Consider the following 16,930-nt stretch of genomic DNA (forward strand, 5'->3'; position numbering starts at 1 on the left):
GGTGGACTAGCTCTATGCTGTTAGTTTTAAAAAAAGGGAAAATGGGGAAAATTAAAAATGATACATTAGTGTCAGAAGGAGGAAGAAGTAGGTGGAACTTAGTATTTCTCATAAATGGAGGGGGAAAGAAGAATATGCAAACACAGAAGAAATGAGAGGGGTAACCTCACTCTTATCTAAATTTGATAAGCTGAATACACACATAGAGAATTTGATGAAGAAATGCAACAAACTCAAAAAGGAAACAGGCAAAGCTCTTTAGGAGGGTAAACAGGACGATAATACTGAGGAAGGAATAACTTTAAGCTAAACAAACTTCAGCTTGAGAGAGTAGATATTGAAGAGGGAATTAAAAAAGAAAAAAAATTTGCAAGAACCACTAATCAAGGTCTAGGCAAAAGGAAGAGAAGGACAATCACATAGACAAAAATTGCTTCAGTTATCAATTAGTGTTGATCAAACTTCTCTTTTCCATCCTTTTTAAAATTTTTATAATTTTTTTCCAATCACACATAAAAATTTTTTAACATTAGTTGGTTTTTATTTTGAGTTCTAAATTGAGTTTCCTCCCTCCCCTCCATCCTCCCTAAGAAGCAACTTGACATAAGATTATACAGGTTCAGTCACGCAAAACCTATTTCTATATTAGGCCTGTTATGAAAGCAGACAAAAAAAAAGTTTAAAAAGTATGATTCAATCTGCATTCAGACTCCATCACTTTGTTCTCTAGAGGTAGACAGCATTTTCCATCATAAGTCCTTGGAATTGTCTTGGATAATTATATTGATGAGAATGGTTAAGTCTTTCACAGCTGATCATCATAAAATGTTGCTGTTAATGTGTACAATGTTCTATTGGTTCTGCTCACTTCACTCTGCATCTGTTCATGTAAGTCTTTCCAAGTTTTTCTTAGAGCATCTTGGTCATCATTTCTTTTAGCACAAGAGTATTTCATCATAGTCATAAACATAACTTGTTCAGCCATTCCACATTTGATAGATATCCCCTCAATTTCCAATTCTTTGCCATCCCAAAAAGAGCTACCATAAATATTTTTGTACACACAGGTCCTTTTTCTTAATTTTTTAAAAAATCTATTTAGGATAAAGACCTAGTAGTGATATTGCTGGGTCAAGGGGTACTGGGGCACTTAAGTGGGGAAAAGTGCTAAGAGAGAAAACAGCAACTGGGAAATATCCTTTTAACAGGTTCTTCTGATAAACATTTGATATCCAAAATGTCTAGGGAATAGATTCAAAATATTTAAAAACAAGAGCCATTCCCCAATAGAGAAACTGTCGAAAGATATGAACAGGCAGTTCTCAAATGACAATAGACCTACCAACAGCCATATGAAAAAGTGCTCCAAGTCACTAACAAAAATTCTCTGGTTCTATCTCGCCCCACAACACTGGCAAAAATAACAAAAAATGAAAATTCCAAATGCTGAAACTGGCACGTTAATGAAATACTGGTGGAGTTATGAATTGGTCCAACCATTCTGGAAAGCACTTTCAATCAACCAATAAACATTTATTAAATGTCTACTATGTGCCAGGCACTGTGCTAAGCATTAAAGATACAAAAAAGAAGCAAAAGACAGCTCCTGCCTTCAATGGGCTTACAATCCAATGGGGCAGACAACATACAAATATATACAAAGTAAGCTATAAGCATGATAAATATGAAATAATTAAAAGAGGGAAAGCACTGTAATTAAGAGGGGTTAAAAGGAAAGCTTTCCTGTAGAAGGTAGGATTTTAGTTGGAATTGAAAAGGAAGCTAAGGATTACACCCCAAAATTCCCTACATTCTCCATAGCATTTGATCTAATATTACCATTGCTAGATTTAGATAACCCAGAGATAATTTTTTTAAAAAAAGACTTCTGTACAATAAAAAAGGAAAGACTTTTATGTACAATATTTATAGTAGCACTTTTTATGATGCTCCCCCAATGAAACAAATGGGAAACAGCTAAGTCAATTATCATAGCTGAACATAATAAAAAATTGCTACACCATAAGAAATAACACAAAGAGATGATTTCAGAGTCTTGAGAAGCCTTATATGAACTTATGTTCCAATGACCAACAATGATTCCAGAGGAATGATAATGAAGCATGCCAGCCAACCTCCTGGCAAAAGGGTGATGGCCTCAGAGTATAGAATGGGATATATATTTTGGACATAGCCAATGTGGGAATTTGTTTTGCTTGAGTAAGCATATTTATTACAAAATGCTTCGTAATTAGAAAAATGAAATTGAGTAGCAAAAAAACCTCAAACCTTTGCCACTCCACCACTGCCTCAATATTCATTCAACATATCTTTATTACCATTTGCAATTCAGTTGTCCTAGAGAAAATACTAAAAAATAAGACATCTTCAAGGAGCTTATAGTATAGTAGGGAAGATCATAAAATATCTATAAATATAATAAGGAGTAAGTACATCTGAAGAATATAAAAGTCTGTGAGATCATAACAAATTTAAAAGTTGAACAGGAACAGAGGCAAGAATTAGAAAAAATTTAGAATCATATACTTCTAGGTTAAAAGGGATCATTTTACTTCACCTACTGATTCTAATAAAATGAGTACATATCAAATACAACATATATTCATTCATACATCATTATGAGGCTGGTTTTACTTTGAAAGCATGACCACTGGAACTAGAATTAGGCACAGCAAACTGAAGAGCACTGGGTTTGGAGTCAAACAATCTGGACTCAAATCCAGAGTGGCTCTATTCAGTCAAGGTCACCAACATTTTTTTAAGTCACCTAGATTTGCAACCTCAGTCTTAACTCCCCATTCATTTATATCACAAATGTCCAAAACTTGCCATCTCTACCTCTACAACACTTCTCTTGTACATTTACTTCTTTCCATTCACATAGCCACCCAACCTAGTTTAGACTCTCATTGCCTCTTGCCTGCAAATACTGCAATAGCATTCTATTTGTTCTGCCATCCTCTTGTCTTCTACTCACCCCAATCCATCCTTTTATAGCCACCAAAGTAGTTTTACTAAAGCGCAGCTCTATTTGTTGTTCTCACACATAAATACTTCATTTTTTGTCTCCTTGCTTTTACAATGATGCCACCCACCCCCATGACTGGGATACTTTCCCTCCTTAACTCCACCTCTTAGAATCACTGGATTATTTCAAGACTAAACTTAAGGGACAATCCGGAGGAGACATTTTCTGTTCCACCTAGCTAGCAATGACTACCTTAAGGCTACTTTGTAACTAACTTGAATATGCACACAACTTTTCTCCACTGTCAAGGTTGTAAATTCCTGGAGGGCAGGGATTATTATTTCTCTTATATTTTATATGATAAAAGTTTGTTGACTGAGTGGCAAAAGATCTAGATACAAAAGTAGGTTGGAGCTAGACCATAAAAGCCCCAGAACATCAGATTAAGGGATTTTGTTCTGAAGACGACTGGGAACTGCAGAGGAACCTGAATAATATGAGTGACCAGTGAATTAGGAAGATAAATTTGGCAGCTGTGGATAGAATGGACTAGAGGACAGAAATAGTAGAAGTAGGGAGGCCTGGTCTGCCAAAATGTGATTAATGGCGTTAACTAGGGTGATGGCAGTTAGAATGGTAAGAAGGATAGATATGTTATTTCTGCCTTCTTCTTAATAACAGGAATGAATAAAGTCTGATATGCCTTTAAAATCTCTGAAGCAGGAATACTGCTTTACCTAATTTTTTTTAAAAAAAATTAATTTTAACCATTTAGTAACATTATTTTAAGATTACAAGCATAGTTTTAAGAAAAACATAAAAATTAAACTACATTTTGAAAAACAGCTTTATGGCACTGTACCTAAATGTTAAGGCAGAAACAAATGTGTCTGTGTATAAAAGATAAAATCCACAATGATGTATACAAGTGAAGTAAATGACACTTTATTATTCTTGTTGTAAACTTTAAGAATTAATTAAGACTTACACTGCCTCAACAATACTTACCACAGGAACTATCTGAAAGAGGTGACTATTATTACAATGATCCAGTAAACGCTGTCTTGTAAAGTTTGCTTCTTGACACAAGGGACACTTAAATGTGGGATGCCCAGTAGAACTGCAAGACAATAATATTAAGAAACTGAACATGTAATGATAATAACCAAGAAACTTAGTCCTAGAGAAAAGTTAAGAAAATGTACTTCCTCCATTTTTTTTATAGAGGTAGGGGACAATTAGTATGAAATATTGCATTCACTGCCACACTAAGTTGTTATGTTGGTTGGATTTATTGAACTTAATTTATCTTTCTTTTTTATTCCAAGAAATCAAGGAATGGTTCACTGAGTGGAGAAGTGGGGAGGGATATATTCGGAAATGATGGTAATGTACAAACAAAAGACACCAATATTTTTCTTTTAAAAGACAACAATGTTAAATTTAGATTCATCCAAAATACCAAGAAATACATTAATGGATCCTTCCACTTTATATTGTAATACTGCTTTGGCTATAATTAGCCATATTATCATAGTTGCATGACTTTGCTGACATTTAAATTTAGTATGCTCTGATTAAAAGCATTCCCTCATTATGTTCAAAATTATACAAAAAGTTAGTAGGAATGTTAATTTTCCCAAGAAAAAGTTCAATGCTGGCAACTCTATAATAAACTTCTGTGCTCTTTGAACTGGTTAGCATGGATACTAAATTGTCCAAGGGATGAACAAAAAACTATTTTAAAATGTTAACATATTTGTACCTATCATCAACCACGTCAAGAGTCAATTCTCCTGTAATCTTATACTGTCACCTCCCTCTCACTGATAATTTATACAACCTATTTACTAATATAAGGTTCAAACTAAGTATTCCTATGTATGTCACTGACAAGAGGAATAAAAAATCTTAAAAGCTAAGTTTTCAAGGTAAAATAATTACTCTGAATATTTCAGGTAAACTACGGCCTAGAACTTTTAATCCAATCAAAAATATGGTTATTTAGTAAAAATGGATACCACTTGTTAAAAAAAATCAGTTTTTTAAAAGATTACCTTCCATCTCCTTGATAGGTCTCTGTATTATCCGAGGCAGATGTCTCACTCCTATTACTTAAGAAAGGTATGGGTGAAAATTAAGTATAAAATTGTCATAAGTGGTTCGAATTAAAATCCCAAAGTACAGGAATACCTCATCATTTGGACTTACTGAGTAGAAGAGCCTGAATGAGAATGGAAACTTTGGACTTCAGACTATTTATGAAGAAACAATTTAGTATTTTTTAAAAGCAGTTTTATATTACTTTAAAAAATTAACTTGAACCAACAAGAAAGACAGCAAAGGCCTTTTGCCACTTGCTTTAAAAAAAATATATCAGTGGAGTGGGAGGAATGGCTCATTTATGCTTATAGTTAAAAAATATAAAAATATTTTTCCAACAGAAACGTCTTAAAAGTACTGGTTCATGATGAAATCAGATATTTGTTTGGTGTTTAAAAATCAGGTGTCCATTCCCATTTCTCAAAACAAAACATTACGATTTTTTTTCCTCTGAAAGCTGAGGAAATAAAACTTTGGGAACACCAACTTTAGTAACCTGTAGGTAAGATTTTAAAGTACTTTTATGGAAATGTGTATTTTTTCTTCTTATCTCATTCAAAATTTGTTTGTAAGTTCTCATTCCTCTCCATTCTCATTTCCATTAGCTCATCCAAGTCTTCATTACCTCATGCCTGGACCAAAATAACTGTTTAACTGGGCTTCCTTACAAATGTCTTACATACTACTGCCAGAATAATCTTCCTAAAAACACAGCTTTCATCAGGTCATTCCTTCCACTCAAAAACCCACAATGGCTTACATGTTGATAGTACTTTACTGTTTTCCAAATGATCTCTTTATAACAACCTTATAAATTAAGTAATGCAAGTATTATTATCCACATTTTACGGAGGAGGAAAATAAAGCTGAGGTTAAGTGACTTGTCCACGGGTCACATGGCTCATAAAATTCTAGAGCCAAAGTTTGAACACATATCTTCTGACTTCAACTAATGTGCTCTTTCCACAACATGTATGAGTAAGTATAAACTTTTGCTTTTGCTATCCGAAGACTCTCTCTCTCTCTCTCTCTCTCTCTCTCTCTCTCCATGATATGGCCTCCCTTTCCTGCACTTACATTCCACACAACTCCCCCAACATAGTTTTTGCTCTGGTTGAGCCAGTCTCCTGCTGTCCCTCAAACACTCCATGTTCATTTCCTACCCTTCAAGACCCATCTCAAGTTCTACCTCTTTCATAAAGCTTTTCATGATTAGGTTGCCCAACACTGATTTGTTTAAGAAAATCACATGAACTTCTGAGCATGAGATGCCCTTCCTCAGACCACATGCGGCCTCCCTTTGAACTTCTTCGGTACAGAAGTACATAATGTACTTACTGGGAAAAACAAAGTCAGGAAATAGACAGAACTTGAGGAAGGTCTTGAAGAATTGTTAAAATCTGAATAGGTAGAATAGCAAAGAGGCTACTATATTTGGGGAGGGGGACAAAGGGGAAAGGGAATAAGCATATGGAAAGGAAAAGAGGAAACGAGATATGGAATGTTTGTAGAACAAAGAGAAAAGACTGACTTGAACACAATAGAAAATATGGCAGGGAATTAGCTACAGGAGATAAGAATTAGAAAATGGAGGGGCAGCTAGATGGTGCAGTAGATAGAGCACCAGCCCTGGAGCCAGGAGGACCTGAGTTCAAATCCAGCCTCAGACACATATCACTAGCTGTGTGACTCTGGGCAAGTCACATAAACCCAACTGCCTCACCTCCCCCTACCACTACCACCACCCGTTCCCCACCAAAAAAATAAGAATAAGAAAATGGGGCCAGTTAATAGAGAAACTTCAAATGGCTGGAAGTTTAGACTTATTTTTTTATTCATGGGCACTGAACCAAAGTCAGAAGACATACATTCAACCATGAGCAAGTCATTTAACTGGGCAACCTCAATTTCCTCATCTGTAAAAAGTAGATAATAAGACTTATACAACCTACAGTGTAAGGTTACTGTGAGGTAAGCATTTTAAAAACTATAAAGTACCTAAGTTCTATTTTATGTTATAATTATTTGCAAGTGTAATATCCTCCTACTAAATTATAAACTCAAGGAGGACAGGGAATAGATCTCATGGAATCTCTGCATCTAAGCAGCCAGATAAGGGTGAACTGAATCTTTCCCCTGCTTGACTATTTATAATGCAAGGTGGCCACTACATGCTGGGCTCTTGGTAATATTTAATTGATCAATGAACATTTACTAAATACAAGACATTGTGCTGGGTACTAGGGATATAAAGGGAAAACAACACAATATGCCATGATATATATGTCTCTAATTATTTTACCCATGTAACTCATCTCCCTCATACAACTGTTAAGTTCTCAAGAGGGTAGGAACCACATCTTATACTTCTCTTGTAATCCGTATCTAGACTACATGTACTCAATGCTTTTTTGAAATCTAATTATTTTTTTCCTTTATAAAATGGTATAGAGCTTGAATTGAGTTAAAAGGGAACTTCTTTCCCTCCCCTGATTTCCTGGAAACTCAAATGCATGAAAAGAACATAGAAAGGGAGTGCAGAAAAGGTCAACTTTCTTGGCTAGCTATAATTCAAGTTCTCCTCTTTTTCTGTCAGAACTACAGTTGAGCACTCTACAGAGGTAAAATTCTTATGCCTGAAGATTCCCAATAGTTATAAAAATTAATGTTTTTGAAAGAACTTCTTTAGCTTTTGTCTTTTAGACTTCAGACAAGATCATTTAAAGGGGGCAAGATGAATATCTCCAAGGCAAACAGTACTATAAATTTCTTTTTCAACACAAATTCCTCCCCCTTCTAAAATCAGTTGTGTTTGTCTAGTTGGTGACAGCAGTGCTGTTTTTAAGGGAGGCAATAAAAATATTTTAAAAAATAAAAGTTAACTGACTTACCCAAGGTTATACATCCAGTTATCGGCAGAACCCAGGCTACAACTCAGGTGTGCTAACTCTAAGGCCAGCGCTCTCCTTTTCCACTTAGATATGGGTTGTCTACCTACCTGACAGGGTTGTTGTGAGTAAAGTGCTTTGAAAATCTAAAAGCACTATATAAATGTGAGTTGCAATTATAATTATTAAGAAAAATTCTGAACGAATATATTAAATGCACATAATCTGACTCTACGAAGGCCTTGGGATTACTTGAAAAGTCTCTTCCCTGTTTTCTTTATGTAAATTGTAAGTTTTCTGATACATGGTGGCAGAGTACCTATGGAACCACAAGACCTGGGATCAAAATCTAACTGCGTGGCATGGGCAAATATTACTTAACCTCTCTGAGAACACTTAAAGCATTTAAAGCAAATATCACAGGAGCTATTTCATAAATTTCATAGCACAATATAAATGTGAGGTAGTATTAAAATATCATCTTGAATTTCTTACAAAATTAATTTAATAATTTCCTTCTTTGCAAATACTACAAATTTCAGCCTAGTCCCTTCCCAGGACACACAAAATTCCAAATCTGCTTCAACTTTCATGGACTAATTTCCCCAAAAAAAAAGTAACAATTTTAAAATACAAAAAGTTGATAAATACTAAAATAAAAAATTAAATGTTTTCACTAATATTTTTAAGAGCACTATAGTATTTTAAAGTAAATTGTCCAAAATTGCAAAATACATCCAAAAATAAACCTACCAAAAGATAGGTTGTTAAAGGTATGAAGTTTTCCCAAGTACTGCAAATTACATAAATAAATGAAAAAACATACTCAAAATCATTACAAGAAAATGGAAATTAAAAGAAATTAAAAGGTTTCACACATCACAAAATGCAAATTTGTAAAGATTACAAAAAATAAACAACTGATGTTGGAGAGGCTACTGGAAACCAACCACACTAAAGCACTATTAGAGGAGCTTTGAGAAAAGGTTCAACTATTCCAAATTTCAATTTGTAATTATGCAAAACAGCAATTAAATAATAAATACCTTTTGACCTATTTAATGATCTCATTTATCCCACAGATCTGTTCATTGTTCAGTCATTCTTTTCATCATGTCTGATTTTTCATGACCCCCATTTGGGGTTTTCTTGGCCAAGATACTCTCTGCCATTTTCTTCCCTAACTTATTTTACAAATGAGAAAACTGAGGCAAACAGGGTTAAGTGACTTGCTCAGGGTCACAGAGCTAAGTAAGTGTCTGAGGCCAAATTTTAATTCCAGAAGAAAAGTCTTCCTGATTCCAGGCCTGGCACTCTATCCATTGTGCCACCTAGCCACCCATTCTTTGTGGTAGCAATTAAGTAAAAATAAAGTCTCATAATATAGGAAATGTTAGGGGAAAATATATATATATACATGTATATATAGGAATATTATTATGAAGCAAGAAATGGTAACAATTCAGAGAAAAATGAGAAGACTTATGTGAACTAACTCAGAACTAAATGAGCAGGAACAAAAAAAATCATATACACAAAGAATACAATGTAAACTAAAACATCACAAAAAGAAAGCTGAATTCTCAAGAACTGAAAAAACAATGAAGAATCCAGACAGCAAAATACCGTCTATTAAGTGAGATTGGACCTACTGAATGTTCTGCTTATTTTTCTTTGTCACAAAAAGGGGGGTAGGGGTGGGAAAGAGTGTTGAAATGACTAATATAAGAGGGTAAAGCATCAAATAATATTTACTTTAAAATCAGGGTGGAGAGCTAGAGGTTTTTTAAAAACTAAACCTAGAATTATGCATGAAAAATTACTAAGTTGCTCATGCTTTTTGACCTTGCTATCTCACTGCTGGGTTTCTATACCAAGGAATTTAAATAAAATCAAGGAATGATCATAAGCACTAAAATATTCATAGCAGTATTATTTGTGATTCAAAAAGATGAAAATTAACTATGTGCCCAAAGACTAGGAAAGTATGAACTATGAAATATGAAAATACTGTATACTTGTGCCTTAAAGAGTGACTTCTATTGAAGATTCTAAGAACCATGGGATATATTTCTTCTGAGGTGGTAATGAAATGAAGAAATGCAAAGTAAGAACCACCAAGTACTTCACGACTACAACAATGTAAAAAGACAACAATGAAAGTCAGCAAGACCTAGATTATATACTACAATGTTAGTACATACTATGAAAGCCATAGCTAGTATTTCTCAAACTATGAAAAAATACTGGAGGAGAATCCTTACTTTGCTCCTGTTTGTACTGGGAAAGCTTCCAGTGTTTCTTTGATGCAAACTAAGCTAAGTCTTCATTCTGAACGTATGCTTTTCATCATACAAAAAGGTCTCTTCCATACCTACACTTTTTAGAATTTTCAATATAAATGAGTGATATGCTTTGTCAGAGGTTCTTTCCATATCTAGTGAAATAATCTTGTGATCATTTATATGATTAAGCTAATTTTCCCTAAAACTGAGCTACCCTTAAAATCTTGGTACTGATCCAACTTTATCATAGGAAATTATTTTCTGGATATGTTGCTGTTATCTCCTGTGATTTCATTTACATTTCTGCATCAACATGGATTCGGGAATAGTTGCATAGTTATCCTTCTCTACTTTGTCACTCCTTGGATTGTGATCAGGACAATATCCATTTGCTGTCTCTACTTCCCAAGAATAATTTTTGAGGCTTAAGTGTAAATTACTCCTTAAATATTTGACAGAATTCACCAAAAAATTCAAATTGCCTAGAGATTTTTCTTAATCCATTTATGGCCTCTTTGATTTCTTTTTCTCAAATCTGGCTGCTTAGGAATTTCTAATTATTGCTCTATTAGCATGACAACACTTTTATATATGTTGTAAATATTCAACTTCCTTTGAGCTCCCAGTTTTGTTGAAGTTTATTTTTATTTATTCCTTCTGTTACAAATTTTGCTTATTTATTTTATATCATAATAATTTTCTTTCCCTATCTTTTACCTGATCAGGTCAGATAATGATTTATTCTATTTTGCTAATCTTTTCAAAGAATCAGCTGTTTAATCAATTCTATGGGTTTTTCAAGGTTTTTTTTAACTTGCCTAACATTCAGAATGTCTTTTTTTATACTTTTTAGGGTTGCTCATTTATTTTCTACTTCTTTTTACTGCATGCCCATTTCATTTAGACTTTTTCTATTCTGTTAAGTTTTCAGAGACATACTCCCTCTGAAGGCTACCATTAACTACATTCTATAAGTTTTGATATGTTTCCTCACTGTTACAATGATTTCAGTTATTTTTCATTTATATAATTTATTCTGCAACTTACTCATTATTCAAAATATTATTACTCATTCTCCTTTCATGTGTACTATATCTTTTGGTCATACTGCCTTTATACATTACTGTTTTTATTGTGCTATAGTCTTTAATGGCTATATTTTATTATTTCTGACTTTTGATATTTGCTTACGATGCCCAACCAAATGATCAATTTATTTGGGGGGGGGGGGCCGCTAGGCAATGGGGTTAAGTGACTTGCCCAGGGTCACACAGCTAGTAAGTGGTATGTGTCTGAGGCCGGATTTGAACTCAGGTCCTCCTGAATCCAGGGCTGGTGCTCTATCCACTGCACCATCTAGCCACCCCTCAAACAATCAATTTTTATAAAGGTATCATGGGATGTTCAGAAATATGTACTGAATTTCACATCCCTTTATCTGCCACCTCTGAACTGTTCCTTCCCACCTGGATTATCCAGCACCGTTCTCCACATCAGACCTCAGACTCTCTACTTGAGAATCCAAGAAACACCACCCCCACCCCTAGCGAAATTAAATCACCCACCCCCAGAGCCCAACATGGTTCAGTGGTGACTGAGTAGCCCATTTAGATTACTAAACCTACATGTTACACATCAGCCCAGCCTTCAGTTTCACCTTCCATCCAACCATCCTACCATCTGCCTGCTGCCTCTGACCAGCTCCTCCCCTTCTGGACCAGCATCATTTCCCACACTAGACCTGAACCCTAAACCTCTGTATCTGGGTCTTTCTTAATCTACTGAAGCATTAATAAGAAATTCACCACTAGCTATATCAAATATAACTCGAACGAGTTTGAAATTGGAAGTTAGCACAACTTGGAGGCAGAGTAGTGCGATAAAAACAGTACAGAACTTGTAATGCTGAATTCAGAGAGTTACTGAACCTAAGTTCTAACCTCAGCTCTATCACCCTTACTATCTAAGTAAGCTTAGGAACGTCACACTTAACCTCTCTGAGCCACAATTTCCTCATATGTAAGATGAAGGAGGTTAGGCTGAATGACCTTTAAGCTCTCTTCCAGTTCTATGATGCTAGTGCTCTTGCTAAAAAGTCATTCATCTTCTCTGAGCTTTAGTTTCCTAATGCATCAAAAGAGGGAATTAGACTATTTGAAAGATGTCCTTTCAATTCTCTAATATAAAACTCAATTTTCTAGAATTTTTCCAATTTACACCTATTAAAAATTGGCACTGTGTAAAAATGCTGACCTATAGATTCATAAACACTAATCCCAAATTATAGAAATAAAATGTGGGGTATTAATAGTGTAATTATTAAGAATTTTCACTAACAAGTCAAATTTGACTTTTCTAACACTGGAAGAGTATTTCTATCACCAATATGTTAAATGAGTTATATGTAAAGTTTAATCAATATACAACTCATTAGCTTTATTCCTTTAATGATAAGGGATCTTTATAAAGAAAAGATGATATATTGATTTCAATTTGACAAATAGGAAAGGCATTTTATTTTACTATGAGTCACATAGCAATTCAATTTTAATGCCAGGAACAGAAATAAGTCTAATTACTTCCTGAGCAAAAGCACTAGGTAAAGTTCAAAAGTCTATAGACTTTCTTTTTTAAATCAATTGTGCCCTAGATACATGCTATAATGTTGAGGCCCAAGATTTAATCTACATATACCCAAATATAATTCTGAAGTCATTTCCCTAGCCAATCTATAGCAGTTTGTTTAAAACAATTTCTATATCATGCTTTAAAAATCTGAATTTCACTTTACTTTTACTTTCATCTAAGTAGTTAGCAAATTATAATACATTAACTACCTTTAAATGAACAAAAATTATTTACCTATTCCCTACTGAATCTTGAGAGATCTGAAAGTTTGGAATGATGGAGGACACGCCATACTCATCCTGATACTTCTTACAAGATTTGTAATGATGTCTCATGCGATAAAATTTGATCTGCAAATTAAATCCAAAACAATTTTGCTTTTGAAACAGAAATCTCTCACAAGATTAAAAGACGGTTCTGGGAATAACAGAAAAAGCCAAAGGTGAGTATAACGTAAACACTCCAACAAAAACAAAAGAATTCTTCCCCACTGAAATTTTTTAACAGTTAAAAATGGTTTCTTCTTTCCAACCAAAACATTATAAGCATGACTAAAATATCTTATTTACCTATCAAGCATATAAAGCCATTAAACCCTGGCATTACAATTACTGAAACTTATTTTTACTAATAATTTTAAATGTGCTTTATTGCCATTACTACACCTTAACTACTAATTAAGAATTATTAATTGCATACTAACTACATTACTATTTAACACTACTGAGTTTTTTCCTATTTCTATTAACGTAGAGACTGAAAAAGGAAAGCTGTCAGGTTAACAGTATACATGTTTTTCATTTTAGCAATGAGAAGTGGAATCAGTATCTTTCAAGTGTACCTAGCTTCACTCTACTTCATCAGTTATGCAATCCTCTCACAAAAGTAGAGTGGTATATCTGACTTGGGTAAATGCATGAAATAGAATCTGGCTTTGTTCACAAAATTCATCCACTAAAATAAAGCAATGTCTGTAATGAGTTCACAGATAAATTATCATAATTCTCCATTATTCATTCCTTCTCCACATGACTGAAACTTTAAGGTTTTCTATGATGAACAAGTGAGCAATAAATAATGAAGTTAGTTGTCAATGTTGTCAAATATTTTGTGATTGCTGTAAGTGAGCAACTGGAATTTCTTCTCATACTATGGTTCCTTAACTTCACATGTAACTTTTAAAATCTTGTTCAAGTCACAACTTCTCTAGCCTTCAGTTTGCTCATCTAGAAAATGAGATGTGGGGGTGTATGTACTAGATGGCCTCGGAGGGCCCTTCCAACTTTTAAGTCTATGATATTATGATCTATAAAGCTATAACAATATTATCATAATAAAAACAATTAACTATCAAAAACTATCAATAAAGTCAAATTATGGCTCAGGAAGTGAATGAGTTTAAATGAAATTATGTTACCATCTAGTGTGGAAAACTTGACTTTCAAATATCAAATACAGCATATTTTACTCTACCTGTTTTGCACAGCATCTGCAGCTACCAGAAAACTTCCTCATGACATTTTCAATGTCTAAGGCCCGTTCAGGACATGCTCGCTCTCTTCTCGTTACATTTCCACGACAGAGGGGACAATGTATTCCACTTTCTCTCATAGCAGTCAGGAAACATTTTCTACAAAAACTAAACCAAAAGTTAAAGTAAATAAATCATCTGGTGAATGGATAAAATGTTTGTCATTCTGTATGTTAAAAGTATGAATGGCAATATTTTTATGCCTCATAATTTTAGTCTGTTTATTATATTCTAATTCACTTTTTAAAAGCCTGCATGAGTTTGTCTATATATGTGTTCAACAGATTCATCCAATTTAAGTTTAACCAGTATCAGATTCATCACTGCAATGTGTATATATCCCAATGAATAACAATAACAGAAATTTATGTCACTTTAAGAGTTGCAGGAAGCAGCTAGATGGATAAAGCACCGGCCCTGGATTCAGAAGGACCTGAGTTCAAATTCGGCCTCAGACACATAACACTTACTGCTATGTGACCCTGGGCAAGTCACTTAACCCTACTGCCTAACTAAAAAAAAAAGAGTTGCAAAGCCATTTACTTACACATTACCTCATTTGAAGATCATGTCACCACTGTGGGGGATAAGTAATACAGGCATTATAATTATCATTTCATAAATTAATAAACGGAGGCTTAGAGAGGTTAAGTGATTTGCCAACGGTCACACATCTAATTTGTATCCAGGGCAGGATTCAAAACCCAAGTTTTACTGTCTCCAAGTCTAACATGTTATTTGTTACACCACTATCTGTCTCTCCGTTTCAGAAGAAACAAGTAAACAAGTTCAACAAAATGGATTCATTCCAGAGATTTGGGGTGGTTGGATTTTTTTTTATCAACTTTGCATGTGCCTTAGGAGTCATAACACATTTATTGTCATCTCCTACACCTACACCATACTCTGAACTTTGTTTTAACAAAAAAACAAACAAACAAAAAACAACTTTAAGGCACCATAAGATCCTCTTATCAGAAAAAGATTCAATTGTGCTTAGTGTACATATTACTGAAGCAAATTACTTTTTACAAAATGCTTTTAACAAAGGGTAGAATATAGTTTCTTGAAATTAATGAGAACATCCACTCTTTGAGTATTCTGGTCAGTTAAGGTTTCATTATAATTAAAAAAGCATTTCAAGAATAACAGGATAAATGCAGGTTGTGACCTAGGGAAGAAGTCACTTTTCTATGGAGGTCCATCATTTTCCTCACTGGTAAAACATGGAGACTGAATTATATTATCTCTAAAATACCTTCCAACGGTATGGAGATAATTTCCAGATCTATACATCCAGCCTTAGTATCTCTCCTATCTGCAGTACCACTAGCTTAGTGGACATTTCAAAATGGATATCCAGGAGATATCTCAAAGACAACATATCCAAAACGGAACTTGGCATTTCCCAAGTCACCATACTTCATCACTCGGTCACCCCTGTCCCTCTCCATCAATGAATTTCCTTATTCTATGGAGGGCAACACCACCCTTCTGGTCTCACAGGTTCTTACACTCACAGCTTTCTTTATGATTAATTCATCTGTCTCCTCACTTCACCAACTATCCATCAACTGCCAAACCCTGTCCATTCCAACCTCCAAACATTTTTCATGTTATATACCTTCTCTCTACTCACAGTCTCCCCACTCCAATTCATCCTCAACTGCCAATGTGATTTTACTTAGGAGAAATTTTGACCATGCAGCACTCACTAAAGCTCCAGTGACTTCCTAATACCCCTACCAAAAAATATAAATTCTTTTATTTTTAAACAGACCACACACACACACATATATTATATCTATATACTCCAATATTTTATCATCTTTCTTCTCTTAAAGTAAAATAAAGAAGATCAGAGATAGGATGGCAGGAAAAGTTGGGAGTAACTACTAATCAAAATTCCCTTCCTCTCCTACCACCTAATTTCTATTTTAAAATTACCACATAGCTCACTGCCAATATACTTATGTTTTTATCTCATATTTGGAAAAGCACTAAAGTCTAGGCATATGAAGAATGTAAGGGACAGTGGTGACTTATTTTCAATTATTTCCATGCATGCGTTTCTGCCACATGGAACTCACAGAGTTGTGTTGAGATAATCTTCAAAACACCAATTAATGAACAAATAGTTGTTAAGCATCTACATATATGGCACTTGATTAGGTGCTGGGAATATAAAGACAAAAATGAAAGTCTCTACCCTCAAGGAATTTATATTCTATAGCAGATATGTACACAAGTAGGTGTACACACACACACACGGGGGGCAGGGAGAGAAAAGGTTTCATGTAGAAGATGCCACTTGAGCAGAGTTTTACAGAAAGCAAGGGATTCTAAGATACTGAAGTGAAGTGGGGATGCATTTCAGACATGGAAACAGCCTTTGCAAAGGTACAGAGACAAGATGGAGTATTATGTGTGAAGAACAGCAAGAAAGAAAGCTTGCTGGATCACAATGTCCAGGAAAACAGCAATATAATAAAATATAAAATAAATA

At 34.3% G+C, this 16,930-nt stretch overlaps 1 protein-coding gene across 1 annotated transcript in view; it reads right to left on the bottom strand.

Annotated features, from left to right (window-relative positions):
* RNF138 (ring finger protein 138) overlaps positions 1 to 16,930 on the bottom strand; it is a 54,729-nt gene that overhangs the window by 13,782 nt on the left and 24,017 nt on the right. The window contains 4 exon segments of the mRNA XM_020992544.2: positions 3,998 to 4,109; positions 5,047 to 5,103; positions 13,128 to 13,243; positions 14,367 to 14,532. Of these exon segments, the coding sequence (XP_020848203.2) occupies positions 3,998 to 4,109; positions 5,047 to 5,103; positions 13,128 to 13,243; positions 14,367 to 14,532 (451 nt within the window).

Source organism: Phascolarctos cinereus, unplaced genomic scaffold, assembly GCF_003287225.1.
Source record: "Phascolarctos cinereus isolate Bilbo 61053 unplaced genomic scaffold, phaCin_HiC Scaffold_4;HRSCAF=312, whole genome shotgun sequence".
Lineage (NCBI taxonomy): Eukaryota > Metazoa > Chordata > Mammalia > Diprotodontia > Phascolarctidae > Phascolarctos > Phascolarctos cinereus.